The 18,394-nt window shown below is 46.9% G+C and overlaps 1 protein-coding gene across 1 annotated transcript in view; it reads right to left on the bottom strand.

Annotated features, from left to right (window-relative positions):
• Positions 1–3,419: 3,419 nt before the first annotated feature.
• The window catches only part of SLC9A8 (solute carrier family 9 member A8), a 37,532-nt gene continuing 22,557 nt past the window's right edge, over positions 3,420–18,394 (bottom strand). The window contains exons 5-17 of the mRNA XM_039719113.1: positions 16,403–16,461; positions 14,988–15,071; positions 13,949–14,050; positions 13,121–13,155; positions 12,407–12,550; positions 11,054–11,192; positions 9,782–9,887; positions 9,515–9,631; positions 8,751–8,833; positions 7,457–7,568; positions 6,827–7,047; positions 6,092–6,238; positions 3,420–4,884 (exon numbers count right to left, since the gene is read on the bottom strand). Of these exons, the coding sequence (XP_039575047.1) occupies positions 4,753–4,884; positions 6,092–6,238; positions 6,827–7,047; positions 7,457–7,568; positions 8,751–8,833; positions 9,515–9,631; positions 9,782–9,887; positions 11,054–11,192; positions 12,407–12,550; positions 13,121–13,155; positions 13,949–14,050; positions 14,988–15,071; positions 16,403–16,461 (1,481 nt within the window). The 3' untranslated portion in view covers positions 3,420–4,752. The remainder of the gene's footprint in view (positions 4,885–6,091; positions 6,239–6,826; positions 7,048–7,456; positions 7,569–8,750; positions 8,834–9,514; positions 9,632–9,781; positions 9,888–11,053; positions 11,193–12,406; positions 12,551–13,120; positions 13,156–13,948; positions 14,051–14,987; positions 15,072–16,402; positions 16,462–18,394) is intronic.

The following is an 18,394-nucleotide window of genomic DNA, read 5'->3' as shown; positions in this document are numbered from 1 at the left end:
GCTGGGGAGGGCACTGTCCACACAGCCACCTCACCTGGGGTGAGGAAGCACCTGGTGCAAAGCCACCCACAGCATAACCCCCCCGGAAAGCTCCCTGTGGCCCGTCCCCAGCCCTCCGGGACAGAGGCCATCACGCAGGGTCCCCAGTGGCCATCCCTCGTGTTCCAGCTGTCAGTTCTAAAGTAAATCCACTCATGCAAAACCAGCGTCCGACCCAGCTCCGTGTTTGGCTGCACTCCAGGATAACGGGGATGCGGATGGGGATGGTGCAGAGCGTGCCCGGGCTGGGTGCCAGGGGCCAGCAGGCAGAGAGGGGCACAGCCCACGGGCTGGGCACGGGCACCTGGCACCAGCAAACCTGCTCTGCCCGGCAGCCAGGCCGGGGGTAGGGTCACAAAACACACTGTGCCCGGCAGCAACGGGACCCTGCCACGGCCCCGCGTGTGCCCCGGCCATCCTGGGCCACCCCGGGCCACCCCGGGCCATCCCGGGCCACTGCGTGTGCCCCGGGCCACCCCGGGCCATCCCGGGCCACCCCGGGCCACCCCGGGCCATCCCGGGCCCCCCTGCTGCTGCCCGTGGAGAGGAACCTCCAGGAAGGGAGCGGGCCGATTGCCCCTTGGAGGACACACACACACGAAGGGCTGCTGCCATCTACTGGGGGCTCTCAGGGCATGGCCTCGGGACGGACAGGGACCAAGGGGTGGCCAGCCAGGCTGGGCACGGGGCTGTGCCAGGCCTGGGGACAGAGCACGGGGTCCCTGCTCCTCCTGCCAGCCCCCCCGCCGACGGCTTTGGTCCCGGCTGCCTAAAACTCCGGTGGTCCAGGGATCATCTGAAGAAGACAGGGAGAAAGATAATGACCTGCCAATCCCTCAGGTCCTTTATTAGCCAGAAAACCTCCAGATCAGTGTTTTCATGCCACAGGTCGGTGTGAGCAGGCCCAACACTGAGAGCCCCAGTGCTGGGGGGTTTAATCTCCATTCCCAGACACTGCCAAGGGCAGAGGAGCTGCAGCCCCCCAGCCAACCCCAACCAGTCCAACAAACCCCACCAGGCCTGGCACTGCCCGGGCTGGCTCCATCCCGGGGGCATGGCACAGCTGGGGCCGTGTCCCCAGCTGGGAGTGGTGCTGGCAGCTGCCTCCAGTTACTGAGGATTAGAGCCAACCCCTCTCTAGGGCAGCTCCCCTGGGCTGAGCCTGAGAAGAGGTGGTGGCTTCACCCTCGAGCTGAGGCCAGCAGGGTTTGGAAGGGGGTTCCTGCTTGCAAGAACCAATTTCCTTGGGTTTGGTCCTGCTGCAGTTCTGCAGTGCTGCATTGCTGCTCGGTGAGAGCCTGGGCCTGGAGCAGGAATGGAGCCAGGGCTGCCCTGGGGGGGTTTGGTGCCTGGGGCTGCACTGTGGGTGCTGCATTTCCCACTCTGTGCCGGCCCACTCGGGAGTCTGAGGGCACAGCTACAATGCCAGGGTGGCAGGGACACCCTCTGTCCTAGGAAAGGCAAAATGGGGAATAAGGTGACTGTTAAGGAAAGTCAGCAAAATCATACATGAATGTGAAAACTGAACAGAGCAGAAATTTCTTGCAGTGGTTCTGTGTAGGTTAATGTGTAGTTTGAGGGAAAGTGAAGTTTTAACTCTGAGTTGTGCAAATGTGGTGATATTTTAGTGCAGTTGCTTTTTAAATAGCTCCCCCACCCCCATTGCTCCAGCTTCATTGCCTCAAATGATTTAATTCCTTCTGCCTGTGGTGGGTGATTGAAGGTAAAAATGCTTCCAGCTGGGGCTCTCAGCTGCTTTCCTGGTGCTGTCCTAGCCCTGGGGCAGGGCTGGGGGCAGGACCAGCCTCCCCAGCAGCTCTGTGCTCCAGCAGGACCCCAAAGCTCCAGTCTGGAGGGTGAAGCCCTGATGGAAATCCCACCAGCTCAAACCAGAGCTGCCCCCAGTGATGCCCAGGGAGGCTTTGCAGTCAGGCCCTTCTGTACCTCCAGAACTGGCTGCTGCACGAAGCTGAGGGTGCACGTGGCCCTGCTCCTGCTCTGTGTCCCCTCCTGTGGCCTCAGCCTGTGCCACTGAGCCTTCAGTGCGGTCCCAGAGCTGGAAACCTCCCCTCAGGTGGGAGCTCACCCATGGGGAAAAGCCAAAAGGTGTTCAATGAGCACAGTCAGAGCTCTGCTCTGGCTTCCCAACGGCTGAGCTCCTGAGGGGCAGGTGAGGACTCCTGGCGGTGGCAGCTTCGGAAGCAGCCCGGAGGTGCTCTGGTGTGCAAAGGAGCACCTCTGCAGCCTGGGGGATCAGCCCGAGCTCACCTGCTTCAGCTGCTGGGGTGCTTAGCTGAGAACATTAAGAAATCAAGTTCACTCTTGCACAGGTTTGCAGGTGACATCAAGTTAGGATGGAGGAGCTAACTTGTGGAAAGAGAGTTAGGGTTTAATATTGGTCTGATAAAATAGGAAATTATCTAAAGTAACTGCCAGAATTATCAATAAAGAATAATTTTATTTTTTAAGCATATTAGGTGAACAACTCCAAAGGGAGAAATGACTGACAGAAAAGCCATTGTATTGATAAATGAATATAAGCATTGGGCACTGTGGTAAAAACTTCTTTTGGTTCCAAAATGAGGGAGTTAGCTTTGCTCTCTCAGAATACACACGTAATTCCAAGTTTTGACAAGTGTAATATTACGTTAAGTTTCAGAGTAGTTGGTTTTCAGCCCAGCCATCCCCAGGGCCTCCACCGGGCCGGCCCCAGAGCGAGCCCCGCGCTCCCGGCGCGCTGCCGCCCGCGGCCGCCAGAGGGCGGCGGAGAACGGGGCACCTGGGGGGGAACAGAGCACCTGGGGGAGAACAGAGCACCTGGGGGGGAACAGGGCACCTGGGGGAGAACAGAGCACCTGGGGGGGAACAGAGCACCTGGGGGGGAACAGAGCAACTGGGGGAAAAGGGAGAACAGAGCACCTGGGGAGAACAGAGCACCTGGGGGGGAACAGGGCACCTGGGGGAGAGCAGGGCACCTGGTGGCGGGGCTGGCACCACCGGGCCTCGCATCAGGAACCACCGGGGGCCCTCGGGTACATCAGTGGGACAGAGGCAGTGTGCCACCCCCGGAGGAACAGCAGCTCCACCACTGAACACCTGAGGAGCTCTCAGGGACCTTCCAGCAGCTCCTGGGCGTAAAGGTGAGAAAGGCAGTAGGAGTGATGGGTAACTGAAGGTGAATGCAGCCTGCCGGGGTCTAGGGGTGACAAAAGGGTGATGTGCACAGATCCCCCACGGATGAAACGGCACCGATGGCTTTCACAGCCTGCTCAGCCCCAGCTGTGTGTCCCAGCCCCAGGACAGCGAGGCCCCTTCCACAGGCAGGGAAAGGGCAGCAGGGCACAAGATGTGGTATTTTGAAAAACTACTCGGACAACAGATGCAGGATTTTGAATACATTCTTGAACTTTTATTCTCTCGGTAGGTAAGCAGTGGATTAAAAAAATCAGTAGCAAAACCAGACTAAAATGAAGTCTCCCATCTTCAGAAACAAACACACACATTTGCATGTCAGAGGTGGGTGCTGAACTGTAATTCACATCCTGACAGTGGATATGCAAACCACCACGGAGGAATTTGGCAGTGGGAGCAAACTGCTGCATGTGTCACCATGGCAAATGTGCAACAAACATGTTCAGGTGTTGGCAAGGCTGAGCAAACACTGGGCCATGGAGAACAAATGCAGGGGTAACAGATTCTGAAACAGTGTAAGCAGAAGAGAAAAATGGGACAGCTTAATGGAGGCTGTTTGGCACTTCCCAGCAGAGGCTGCTTCAGCCACGTGCAATATTAATCCTTCTGTACCTGGATTAGATTTTGTAGGCTCTTTTTCCTTATGTATGTCCTGCTTTTGCTTCCACTGAAGCTTAAAAATTCCACAGGTGAATTCTGGAGTGTTAGGGACACTTCATAAATTAAGCAAAACAGAAGCTGCTCTTTTCTAAGATTTGAAGCCAAAGTGCCAGCAAGGAGCAATTGCCAATTATAGAAACCCAACTGCAACTGGCTTTAGCCAAAGAAAGGAAACTACAATTTCAAACGCAGTTCTGTGCTGTCACAGACCCCCACTACCCCAAAACCATGCTATAATCAGTACTGTGGATCAGATCCCTTACTATAAAAACCAGAAAATCCCACAGAACAGAAATCAAGGATTTCTTAAGTGACAAAACTACATTCTCAGAGGTGATTCCCTGTATGTGCAACATCTGCTCTTGTCAAGGTATGCATCTTTTCTGGGTTCAAAATGTGCAAATTCCATAAATTATGTTTCTTCCAGTCAGATTCCCTTACTAGTGCTGAAATGAATTCACAGTATAAACTGTCAAGACTCTTCATGCTGTGAATGAATATATCTATCTATATATATAAAAGGTAAAGTGCAATTTGTTGTTTTGCAGAGCCACAGACGGGCCCTGTACTGCAGCGTGTGGTCGCAGCAGGTTTTGGGATGGGAAGAAGCCCATCCTCATTGACAATGTCATCATTTCACGGCAAATGGTTGTGCTCTCCAGCGGGCTGCCTGCAATTTGCTGTGCAGTGCAGTCTGAGCAAAAGGTTCTCCCTTCAGCCCCCCCGGCGTCCCACCCTTGAGGGTTTCCCCTCCTGGGCAGCGGCAGCAGAGCTGTGGGTTCACCGGCACAGGGAGCAGAGGGGCAGGCCCAGCCTGGCTCAGCAGCTGCCCTGCAGTGTGGGCCCTGGCAGGCCCTGAGCTCAGCGTGGCCCGGCCCCGCTCTGCTGCAGCAGCTCCTGCTCGTCGTCCTCGGAGCCCGAGGGGCCCTGGCGCACCTCCTCGTACCACTTGTTGGTCAGGGTCTTCATCTGGATGCGCCCGTCGTGCAGGTCCTGGCAAAGCAGAGCACAGCACTGGCCCCTGCTGCTGCACCAGCCTGTGCCAGGGCAGCTCACACCCCTCAGGAAAGCATCTGCCCCTGCCCCGTGAGCACGCTCTGCTTCCCACAGAGAACACTGCTCAGGGGCTCAGTCAGGAGTTACTGCTACACACGACAGCTCTGGTGATGGCTGTGTTCACCTGTGCTCTCTAGAGAGTCCTGACAGTTCTGGTGATGGGTGTGTTTACCTGTGCTCTCCAGACAGTCCTGCTCTGTGTGTTTCAACAATCCTAATGCTGTCTGCAGGGCCTGGCTTTGTCTCCCCCCCTCGTGCTCCCAGGAACACTGGGAAGCTTGTGGCCTGCCACGGTGATTCACATGCTTGTTTTTCCAGCCTTTGGTTGCAATCTGGATGGCAGCCTGTGCTTTTGGCTACCAGCTACGAATCAGATGCTTACTTTGGTTTCTTGATTCCTTTCTGGTTTTGCAATAAATGACTTTAGTTTTTGTAGGAAAGTGCTGAAATGGTACTTTTGAAAAGTACAAAACAAGAGGAAAAACAGTACTTTTGAGCAGGCTAGGAAGATGGAATGTGCACTAACACAAAATTATCAACTCCACAGCCAAAATGCTTCCATGGGAAACTGGGAAAACAGTGAATTCTGTGACTAAGTAGCCTCAGATTTCTGAAGCATGGGAGTGATAAAGGCACAGTATTACACCTTGGGGCCACTCAGTGTTAAGTTACTGTCAGGTGTTGTTCTGCATGTACAGCCTCAGAGCCCTGTCTCTGGAAGTGAAGTCTGGAAAGCACACGGTGCAGTGCCCATGTCCAAGACAGAAACTGCACTCTGCAGCCACAGCACAGCTCCAGAAGGCACGGCACCACTGACAGTAGGAGGCAGGAACTGTGTGTGACAGCACTTTAAAAACTCTGCCCGAGTGGCAGCAGCAGCAGCCAGTGACTCCTGATGCCCTTCATGGCTCCCTGCACGATGAAGGGCGAGTTCAGCAAATCCACACACCCAGTTTAACTGGGGGAGCTCTGAGATGCTCATTTAACCCACCTTACAGAGCAGCTGCTCATTACAGCTGCTCTCTCTATGCATGAGCAATACACAGATGTCCCTCTGTCCCCACACAAGTCATGTGCACCACGAGCCCTGTGTGGTACTGAGGACAACCAGCTTGACCAGTTTCTCCAAGAAAATAAGACTTACTTCTTGTGTGAGTCTTCTGGTGAAGAAAGGATTCAAGTACTCCACATCGAGCCGCATAAACCCTTTGAGGTTCTGGCGTTTTATGTACTGAGCTTCGTATTCCTCCTCTGTGAGCTCTGACAAATGCTCAGATTCTATAGTGTTTCCCTAGGAAAATCACAAAGGTCAGAATAACCCAAGAGAAGTGGCAGTCATCCCACCACCCTGCTCTGTGGTCTCCCTTGCCACAACCAGTTGTGGCTTTTGGCTTTGTCAGATCTCTCGCTTTGCCAGAAATTGCTTTAAAATAAAGTCCAGTCAGAGGGGGCTATTGTTATGACCTTCTCATGGCCTTTGAGTTTTCCAAAATAATTTCCATCTGCCTTTTATGATTCATTTTCATCTCACCCTGTACCAACTACTTTCTCTCTGGCTATGACTCAATACTCTATTATCTGCTTTATGCTTTTCCAGGGATTACTTTAATTTATATAGATCAGCCTGTAATTGGATTGAATTAAGAGATTATTTCTCCACCCCTTGTCCAAACACATATTTTGTATAAACACTAACCAGACTCTGGCTTTGGGATATTTTAAAATTATATTGCTTGGCTTTGTCCTATTACCTTGGCTTTTTCTACTGCCTTCACCTTACTTTTTAATAAAAAATCATGTGCTAGTCCTGAAAAATGTCTGAACTGAAAAAAACCCCCACCAAACCGCAGTGGTGCTCTGAATGAAGCCCCAAACCAACCATCTTCTCTGTCTTGCTAAGGTTGACGTCCTTCTTGCTCCTCTTGCGCGGTTTGGAGTCCTCGATGTCCACGAGCCTGATGAGGGGCATGGTTCCCCCTCCCAGCAGCAGGATGGTGAACAGCACGATGATGATGGTCGTGGTGCCGATCAGCTGCCGCTTCTCCATGGGCTCCAGGCCCAGGTGGAGGCTGAGGGCGTAGGGAATGGCACCACGTAATCCTGGGGGAGAACGGGGCAGCGGTCAGCCACCAGCAACAGCTGAGCACCCAGCAGCAACCCTGCACCCTCAAAGGGCCTTTGCAGCCCTGTGCCATGCCCATTATCTGCCCCTTGGCTGCCCCCATAACAAGTCTCTGCATTTCAGACACTGCTGCTCAAACTGGGAAGCTGCTGGGCTAGAGAGACAAGCAGCCTCCATGCAGAAAAGCTCTCGTGGGGCTCACCAGAGCAACTCCAGCACAAAGGGGAAAGAAAGAGAACATTTCCTTGCACTTGGGTTTCAGAACAGCGCAAATGCTCAGCTGAGTTTTGCTCAACCAATGAGAAACCAGTTCATCCTCAAGTGGGCCACACAATGAAAGAGAAAAACCATTTTTTCTGGTTCTCAGTATTCTGAGCTTTAACTTACCACTGAACCACATGATAAACATCATTTTGGGAGTGATTTTATGATCACGGAAAAAGTTGAGTAGGTAGGAAAGTGGAAAAATATTCACCGCTCTACCAAAGAGAACCAGCACCTGAAAAACAGAAATAAAAGCAAAAGACCATTTGATGTGTTACATCCACGAGGCCCCAGTTGCAGCTGCTTTTACAGGGCAAGGTGAATATGCTGGTTTTGCTCACAGGCAAGTGTGCTGCTCCATGAACAGAGAGAAATGCCTCAACACAGGGCATTGTGGAATTTTGCTCCTGAAACATTGTGTCTGCTTAACTGAAACTAAATCAGACCTGTCACTGATGGAGACCAAGTTGCTTTACTTACAATAAATAAATGGAACCCAGGAGACATTCCAGGGAGACCAAGAAGTACTTTGGGTAAAAGTGCTCCTCAGTTCAGCTCCTTTAATCATTCCCTTGGTGCAGCAGCCAAGAGGCAATAAGGTATTTCTATTGTCTCCCTGTGGCCCAGTTGCTCAGAAAGGCCAGGAGCCAAACAAATAGCACATCAGCCTGTTTCTCAACACGTCCCTGGGTATGGCTGTAAAACATACCCCACACTGAGGCAACACTTTTGAGAGCAGAAAAGGAAAAAAAGGGGACTATTGATTTAATGGCAAACAATTAACAAACACAAAGAAAACTTTAACTCAGAAAAAGGCAAGGTTTTCTCAGAGCATTGTTTTTAAGCTCCACTACAAACAGACCTTGATAAGGTAAATATCCTAGACTTAGTCAGCAGGATCCTTGAAGGGCTGTGCTGTTTTCTTTTGTGAATCACCCCAAAATTACACAATTTGCATTACGCCTGAGAGAGCAATGCCACAGAAGGAAGTGTCACACCTTAGATATATATTAGCCAGGGAAGCTGTGTGCAATGCAGGCAGAGCAGCTCCCTGTGCTGATATCCCTGTCTGGGGAAGCTGCAGATAACAATCCTTCCCTTGGCCAGTGCACACTGCAGGACACAGCTGGAAATGGGCCCACACTGCCCTCCCTGCATCCTGCAAAAGGCAACACACTGCTCATGCTGACATTAAACCATTATAATGGCAGCAGGTGGAGGCAAGCCCCATGTGAAATGTAATCCACAGTCACTGCACTAAATGCTGAAATGGGTTTAAAGACAAAAGGAGTCAGAGAATTTTTTATAAAAACTGAAAAATCATAACAATTATTCTAAAGTCTTTTAACTGTAAGGTGTTTCCCCTCCCAATACCAAAAATGCATCTAAAAAGATATGGAAGGAAGTAAATACCTACTATGCACCAGATGACAAAGGACATTTCAAACTTGTGAGGAAAACTAAAAATTGACAGGCCAAGAAATGCAAAAACACACGTTTCTGAAAAAGAGAAATCACATTTAAATAAACAATTCTAGAAAACCTTTTGTACTCCTGTTATTAATTACTACATCCAGTACATAAAATGGGATTTCCTGACCAAACCCTGGAGAGCTGCTGGTGCTCACTAAGGAGTGGTTAAGTGCAGCAAAGCCACTCCCTGCCACACTGCATCCTCCTGCAAACAATACAGAATTCACTCATGGCAGCCCCCAGAAATCAGGGACATGTTTGTAATGCTGGAACATGTCAATTCTTCAAAGGTTTGGTTTGCAAAAGGAACTGGAAAGGTTCTAGGACTGAGCTGCTTGTACCACTACTCCCAAAAACCTCCATGTGTGAAGCTACTGGTTTTGCAAGTAGCTTTTTATATAAAAATGTTTATATTAAAAAATACCACTCAGAGATCTCTGTGTGACCATCAATCTTATGGCAAATCTTAGCAGGAGCCTGCAGGATGGGAGAGAGATTTACTGCATGTTTGATCCAGTGTGGCAGGAAAGGTGACTTTTGAGTGCCTTGCAGCTTCCACTCCCGGGAATTCTTCTCTTAAAGACAAACACCACGGACACACAAATGCCTGGATGCAAATTCACCCCTCTGCTGCTCCCAGCAGAGTCACTGCTCCATGCAAGTGACATTTTAAACTTTAGTACTGGATTTAAAGCAGGCTGCACCTACCACACATGAAAGCAACAGTTCTGAGTGTCTGCTGCATCAGGATCTGTGTCACTGGGGACAGGTTGTGGTGTGTGTAGTGAGACATCACGATGCCAGAGAACAGGATTGCCATGATACCTGTGGGCAAGAACGTGGCAGTCAACAGAACACTGCAAGGATTCACTGCTGAGACCCTCCAGAGTCATCTCCTCACAAGGCAAAACCTGCTTCTACAGCAAGACAAGTATTCTAACAGATCAGTCTGCTCAGAACTCTTTTACTACTCACCTGAGAGTGAGATCCCTTCTGCAAGTCCATAAGGAAGGTAAGCAAAGATAATCATCATGCCAAATTCTAGGGAAGGTGTCTTCCTTAAATCAATGTGCTTTAGTACGTACACACGGAAATGTTATGGAAAAGTACATTAAAAAATAAATCAAAGAAATATTTTGATGTGTTCATTCCGTTACAAAACAGTGATTATGCTTAATGTACTTCTCTACTGAACAGCCAATAAAATCTACATATTGGCCTTCAACTCAAGTATGCAAAGATTAGTAATTTCTTATGAGAGGAATGTTTCTTAGAGAAGCTACTGCTGGTAGAAGTCTGTCAGAAGACAGAGCTAGAGACAAAAAAAGATCTCTTATTGATGTGCCTCTACAGTACTGATAAAAACAGGTAAATGAAATACTTTTGAGGCACAGGTAACTGTAAAGGGCAAACAAGCTGCTTTTCTCTTGCACTTAGTATAATTTATATATGAGTCAAAGAAGTGTTGAACATCTGTCTCCCTCTTTTGTTGTGATGTATGGGGCAATTTCAAAGTTTGCTGAATGAGGCTGATGAACCAAAAGGGGAAATAAGTCTGTATTTAATCAAACATTCCCTTCCTGTTGTTTACCAACAAAGTGTTTGGCAGTGTCCCAGCTGACACAAGTACAGCTGTACAGCCCAGAGCTCACAGTGAAGTCAGAGCTAGCATTAAACAAGCCCAAAGAGTCACAAAGGTGTCTGGGCTACAGCAAACAGCTTTCCTGATCTCAGCAGAGCAGCTCCTGCCTTGTTTAGCAACCAATTCATGGAAGAGGCAGAACAGAACCCAGGGTAAATCCAACCAGAACAGTGTCTGCATTCAGCTGCTTGCACATGATCCACAGGGACAAATGAGCTGGGCTGACTCAAAGGCCCCAGGGAAAAGCAGCTTTTTTTTCCTTTTTAATTAACTGTTTTATGTATGTAAAAAAGAAGCCATATGCTTGTTAAAATGGATTGGTATTGAAATGGAATTAATATATTTTGAATTTACAAAACAATTACCATATCTTATAACACTCCAATGCACATAAGCTATTATACAACATTTCAGACCTTAATTATGTTCATAAAAATTTGATGCCACTTTTAATACACTTCCTTGCACACTAACATAAAACCAAAATAATGTCTAATAAGAAATATCCTCTATGAAATGCTGGAGAAGATGGGAAGAAAAATACTACTAGAATGTTGCAGCTCACCAATGTATACATATATATCACCAAAATTAAAAAAGGATATTAATGCAGAAATAAGACCAGTAAGTGTGCCAAGTGCTGCAGAGCCAAAGAACATCTTGAGAAAGTATCCCAGTGCCTGTAGGAAGGTTTGCCATCCACTTACATCTGACATATTTTCCCTTGTCAAACCTTCTGCTGTGCTAGATACAATTAAAAGAAATAAAAAGGAATGGTTATACATTCTAAGCCTGGATCCAAAAATATCAAACATCTTTTGAGCATAACAACAAAAAAGACTCCCATTTCTTTGTTGCTACCACTCTTAAAAGGCTTTTACTGCGATATATATAACAGGAGAAATGTCAAAAGACGTTAAATCAAGCCTCAGTGTAATCCCCAAAGGGAAACCTAATTCTGCTAAAAATCCAGCACTGCTCCTCTGAAGGATCCCAGAATGGCGTAAATAGGCTAAGCTGATGGCCAGTGTCTGAAAACAAGGTTCAAACTTTGAGAAGGAAAAGAAAACACAATTTACAGTGGTAAAAACTCATGTGATCCTCTGAGAAGAATAAATGAACAGGAAGAACTCTCATCAAATATTTAGGTGTGGATGAGAGACAAGAAGGTCACTGAAGGAAAACAAAGCAGCTCTTAACAGGAAAGGGGAGAAACCTCTTTGAATTTCAGGAATATCGTTCATGAGAATTCTGTGCAAAGAACACACAGATTCTAGCTCGTGTTTCTTTTGGCTGCTTTTAGCCTTCAGTATCTTCCCTGAAAGCACCACAACTGTAATCAAAGCAATTAATGCATTAGAAAATTACTCTGACTTCACTACCTTGGCACAGCTGTTCCTTCCATACATTCCCAGTCACATCTATTGGCTTCAGCAAGAAGATGAAGATCTATCTATCCATTCTTTACTCTTTCAGCCCCAAAGAATTATCACAGGCAAAAGATAAGGATCCTGGATGTTCCTCTTCCTGCAGCCCCAACATAAACACAAGCCCACTGGACATGCTGGATTCTCCCCAGTGGCACTCTGGGCACAAGCCAGGGGCACAGACACAGCAGCTCTGGGAGGGTGAATATTGCTGTGACAGGTGACATGGGGGGCTTCTGCTGCCAGCACCCTCCGACGGGGAGAGAGGTCATCAATGGAATCAGAGAGAATCAATTCTCCAGGGCACTGAGACAAGGCAGAGGCAGGGCAATGAGGCATTCACTGTCCCCTGCCCCTGCAGGTCATGGTGTGGATTGCTTCTGACACAGAAGCAGCACACAAGATTCAGCCTCACACCTGAAACACACAGTGTGCTCCAAAGGAAGATGGAAGAACAACTGTATAGAAAACAACTAACAGAAAATGATGTAGTTTCTGTTTGCATAATCACTGAGGGTCCAATGCACTTACTTGGTCAGGACAATTGAGACTGCATCGTTGAGAATACTTTCTCCAAAAACCAACATGTTAAGCACAGGATCCACATTAAGGGCATTGAAAATGGCAATAGTAGCCACGGGGTCAACTGCAGATATTAAAGAGCCGAATGCAAAACTGGGAGAACACAAAAGAGGAAACTAGATGAAAGAAAAACATCTACCTAGTAACTTGCATGAACAACAGTAACAAAGCCCATTTGTGCTACAGTTTCTACACAGTGATAAACAAGTACTTTCTTTCCAGTCACAAGAACTTGGCCACTTGCCAAGTTCTTGAAAAATTTACATTATTGATGCTGAAAAGTTTATTCTGTCTTTTAAGAGAGGAAGTGGACAAGGAAGTTATACCCTTATCACAAATATTAATAATACCAACTAATCAAGGTTTACAAATCTTACAGTTTGGTTAAAATACCCAGTATGTCTCTAAAGAAATCACTGAGCACAGAACAGAATAGACTAGAATGAAAAAGAATGGAATACAATACAACACTGTTTGGAAATTTGGGTGTTATAAATACGGTATAGAAGTGTTCCATCTATTTCTTAGTTTCATATACAGTGTTGAATCTCAGCAGTCTGAACACTGACCAAAAGAGATGGCCAGCTGTAGTGCATTTCCCACCTGCAGCTATCCTGAAGAAAGCTTTATTTCATATACTACACCACTTCCCCAGGAGCTTACCTGTCTGTCATGTTGAGTTTATAAATTACATCAGCCTGAAAGAATAGGTAGAACATAATCACAATTAACTGTGGTGTTCTTCTGTTCTTAAAAACCAAATATTCATCAAATCCCAAGTTCATTACTAAGAAAAATCCACAGTAGTGATGCTGTCCAGTTTAACACTGCCCTCCAACAGTAATCTACTGCCACAATTCTGGTCACCCAAGATCAGGGAACTAGAGCAGAGTCAGGTGAGCAGAGTAACCAAGACATTCAGAGCAAGAGAAATCTGAGTGGCAAAGAGGAAAATATAGAATGCTTGGCCTTCCAGAATGAAGTCTGAGAGAAAAGATAAATATCTGTGCCTACATGTAACCAATGGGAAACACCAATTCACAGAAGCAAAAAAATATAAAAATATTGTAGAGTATAAGATGGCTCTAGAGAACACAGGCTTTGGAACAGCCTTCCAACACCAAGACTGGGAAGTCAGCAAAAGTAAAAGGCAAGTCTTAATTGCTTTTCCCATGACACATGCTGTGTCACAGAGTGGCTCAGGCTGGGAGGGACCCCTGAGGTCACCACCCCACCCCTCCTGCTGCCCAGGGCCCTTGGGACACGTCACCAGGACCGTGTCCAGAGAGCTCTTGAGCACTCCCAGGAGGGAGGCTCCAGGGCCTCTCCAGCAATATCCATGGAAGGGAGCATAACACTGCCTTTGTGAGAGCAGGGAACTGCACCTTGTGACCCAGGAACTCACTTGCACTCTGTTTGTCTGCTCTTGAAAGAAAAGGGACTTTCAAACAAGCCAGATAAACTTAAGTGCTTCAAAGCAGTAATTCTTACCCGGCCCAGGAAATAGATTCCTCCACCTACAATGAAAGCTGAGATTGCAGTGCCAAACACTGAGAACAGAATGATGGAACCAATGTTCTGAAAAAAATTACCCTGGAACACAGCAATAAAATAAGTAAATTAGTACAAATGGCCTGAGGGAAGACTCATGTTTGGGTTTCCGTTTAATTAGATTCTAACTCACAACTGGGTTTCTGATTAGAAAGGCTCAGTTTGGTTCCAGGTACCCCAGGACACACATCCACACCATCTGCCTAGAGAGACTGCTGCTCTCCTGAGGACAACAGCAATTCCTCTGATTCCCAGGACTGATTCCCAGTCTGGCTCCATAACAAGAACCCAATCCTCAGGCAAACAGCTGGATATTCACCAGCACTCAGACATGTTCCCCACCTGGCAAAAGTGCAAGTTAATCCCTCTGCTGGAGACATGGCACATTAAAAAGGCTTGTACACTTCCCAGTTGCTAGCCCACTGTTTGTGATTTTGTATGAAAAGGTCTGCAGCGCTGGTAGCAGCTCCTGGTGCCACCATGGCCACTCCTCCCTGTCCTGCAGCACAGCTGGAGCAGAAGGGCTGCACTAGGGAGCACCAAAGCCCCTCAGGCAGGACAAGAGCTGTGAGAAATGCCCATGGAAACACGGGCCCCAGGCAAGGGTCACAACCTCACACACAATTTCCTCTTCTTTAGCTGTGGAGTGACCCCACTTTCCCAGTTCTGATCTCACACCTTCCCACTTCTCCTCCTTCACAGCAGCCCTTGTACAGCTCTGTGAGGTAAGAAAGCTCTCCAGCCAAGGAAAACCTTGTCTGTGCTGCACCTGACACCTTGCCAGCACTCAGGTATCAGCAACCAGCTACACCCCCTGCACTCTGGGTTGAAGAGGTTTAAATTTTGCACTCTCAATTCCCTAATGATTAATATAATGGAATTTAATGCAATTATCCTAAGCTTCACGGAGATAACTAAAAGCAGAATCTGTTCCAAACAAAACCTCAACATCCAAAATGAGTGTCTGGCAGGGACTGACCTTGTGCAGTGAATACCCAGATTCAAATATAATAGGTGGAAGTAAAAGCAGAAAAAACATATTTGGACGAAACATTTCTTCTTCCTGAAAAAAAAAATCATTATAATTTCAGGGATATCATCATTATTGAAATAACATCAAATCTTCCAAAAGAAAAACTATAAAGCTATTAAAAAATGACGGGAAATGAAAAAATCTTTCTCCCTTCTTATGATGAAGTCGAAGACTGAAGAACAGTAGACTATTCCAGGGCTGCTACTTCTATTGCTCTTTCTCAACCCAGTGATACAAAACTAGGAGTTATTTATTTTAAATTACTGTCTCCAAAAAAGCCGCATAGAAAACAGGTTATTTATGGTAAAGGAAAAATCTTCCTGGTTCCACGAAAAGTATTCCCACTTTATCTGAGAGTCTGGAAATCTGTAAGGACTGCCAAGGAACCGTGACCCCTTGGCCCCTGTTTGAACAGAGCAGCTTCACTGGGACCAAGCAGTTCCACTGGAAAACTCATCACCTGACAAGAAAATCACATCATCAGCCCAGGGCCCCTCAGGTGACCAGCTCAGGGGACACACCACCTGAGGGGCCTGAGGCTGGAATCTTCTCAGCAAATGTGATCCCTGCCTGACTTGAATGGCTCTGTTCTGATGGCTCCTTTTTGCCATCACAGTGATATAAATGGAACCCACATGAGGTAAGATGCTATTTTTTTGTGTCCTCAGTCTTTGTCACTTATCTCATCCCTGGCTAACACTGCTCATGCTGCACCCCCAGCCTGGCACCCTGGTTTTCTGCTGGCAGAGTAGGCACAGAAGGCAAATGAAGCCCAGCTGAGGGGCCAGCCTCTTTACCCACCTGTTTCCCCCTCCTGGTCACGCAGGAACTGTCACCTCCACAAACACCCATTAACTTGTTTAAACCCAGGGTAAATAGCTGATGGACTGTTCTGTTCTAACACCAGCTTTCAAAACAGAGGTACTCATCTCTTTAAAGTCTCATGCCTGCTTGTACCAGTAATAATCATCTTAAAGGATTTGGGGGGCTTAGAAAACAAAACTCATCCTTTGGACTGCAAGGCTGCAGCGTGCACGCAGAGCCTGTGAGTCAACACTGCCTGCTCCTGTCAGCACAGCCACTGCACCTGAACAAACCCACGGGGCTGAGCCACTGCACTCCACAGAAGCCCCTGAAACCAGAGCTGGCAAGGAACTGAGAACAATGGAAAGGAAGGACTGTGTTTGTACTGCATGGAAGCAGAGGAAAATGAAACATGAGGACCCTATCAGCTGTGCTAGCCAAGAACTACCACAAGCACAAGGTCGTGGTGGTGAACCTGAATGAACAAGTATTACAAAGCCTTTTTCGTAAGATTTAGGGATTTTTCTACAATTAAAAATTAATTGTTACAACTATACCTTCCAGTTGGCCAGCTTTTGAGCCTCTATGATTTTTATAAAAGCTCCCATAAGGATACCTAGGAGAGAATAAGAAAACATTCTGAAATAGCAACAAAATGTGTCACTGTTTATCAGCTCTGCAAGTTTGAGAAGTGAAAACAAGGCAAAACATAGTGCAGCAAGTTAGTTCCATTCCTAAACCATGAAAACACTGAGTGGTTTTGGGTTTAATCCCCAAATACCCAGTTTCCAATATGTTACATAACTGCAGAGCTTCCCTGCACAACAGATTGTCTCCTGGGATATCCCAGCCCCAAACAGAACTACTGAGAGTGTGATGCTCACTGGTTCAGAAAGATAACAGGCTTAACTACTCAAAAACACATCTAAGCTGCACTCAAACAAAATTTCACCTTTCTTGCTGAAGAATCAGGAAGTTATGAGTTAGGCATCTGTGCTTCATGTCACTTCAATATTATTTGCAGTTAAAGCAGCTTAAATGAAATCAGTCTTCTCCACAGAAGTGAATTTTGTTTGAATGAAATCACAGCACTTTCTGGCAACGAAGAAGGCAACAAACTCTGACCAGGGTGGAGATCCTGTCAGAACTATTTTCCAAATGAATTACACACTGTTTAAGTCATGTAGAAATAATGTGAATACAGAAGATAGAATTTTATCAAGGCTGCTGCAAACTCAGTGGTTAAAGGTTACACCACTCTTTCCTCCCATATATATCTTCAAACACAAAACTGTAACAAGATTTCTTCTGGAAGACATGAAGATAACCCATGAACCGCCATTAATTGTTTTCAAGCAGTTATAGGGAATTTGTCTTCAGCCAGATTTCAGATCTGTGCTGCTGCATAGTTGTGTTTTATAATTTGCAGAATGGAGACTTCACAGTCAAACACTGGGACAGAAGCCAAATACTCCAAATGAAAGGTACAGAGTGTCTGAGAAGCCTGAAGTACGCCTTCCTGTAACTCATTTTAAGTGTCCTTTTCTGTAACTCATGAGACCTCCTCTCATGCTGTAGCTAACAAAAGAGTCTCACAAACAGAATCACATGGATTGCTGCTGATGGATGTGTCACACACACAAAGCCATGAGGCCTAAGCCTTCCTTTATACAAAAATCTGGGAAGGCATCAGTCCCAGAGGGTAGAAATAATTGTTCCATCAAATGGTTTCTATGGAAAGGAAAACATAAATGAAGGAACATCAAAGGTCTGCTGCCCCTTGAAGGACAGAATGCAGACACAGCCACTCACATGCCACATACACTTACAAACTACTCTTTCTTTATTACTAAATGAATGAATGCAGGTCTAGATCAGCTGTTCCCACTAAATCAGACAGGTCAGTTTTGTCAAGGGGCTCATTAGAAGAGTAATCTGTAACAGTTAATCTATACTTCCTTTTTTTTGAAAATTTTATAGGCATTTTCTTATTGCAACTAACCTTTCGTTTTCCTGAGAACATGTTAAAACTCAGTAACAAATCAAAGAGAAAAAACACTTTTGGAAACTATTTTTACCAACAAAATTCCAGCAACTTATAAGGATGAGGATCAAAATCCAGCCTCAGAGAATGCACTCCCACCCTGTCCATCAGGAGAAACACACCCTCTAGAAAACATAAACCAGAAACTTCCGAGCAGCTTAGACAATGGGAGGAAAACACTTGTGAAAATCATACCTCTCCTCTCTGCTGCCACTTTTATTAGCCTTCAATAACTTCCTGAGAGGATTTACTTAATTTACAAGTCTAAACAGGACACACCTCACTTCTGGCACTGCTGGCAAAACTGGATACTTGAAGCTCAAGCTGTGCTCTTGCAGCTGTGCAGAGCATTACCAGCACTGAGCTGGCAGCTGCAGGGATCACACAGGTGCTGCACTGTCACAGGGCTCAGAGTACTGCAAACATCACTGAGCCTACAAACTAACTCCACAAGGCTGGAATGACACGGGACATCAGTTACCCGGGCTGCTCCTGGCTCTAACAC

Source organism: Passer montanus, unplaced genomic scaffold (assembly GCF_014805655.1).
Source record: "Passer montanus isolate IOZ18808 unplaced genomic scaffold, ASM1480565v1 scaffold41, whole genome shotgun sequence".
NCBI classification, from domain to species: Eukaryota; Metazoa; Chordata; class Aves; order Passeriformes; family Passeridae; genus Passer; species Passer montanus.
This window is presented reverse-complemented; position numbering and strand designations above follow the sequence as displayed.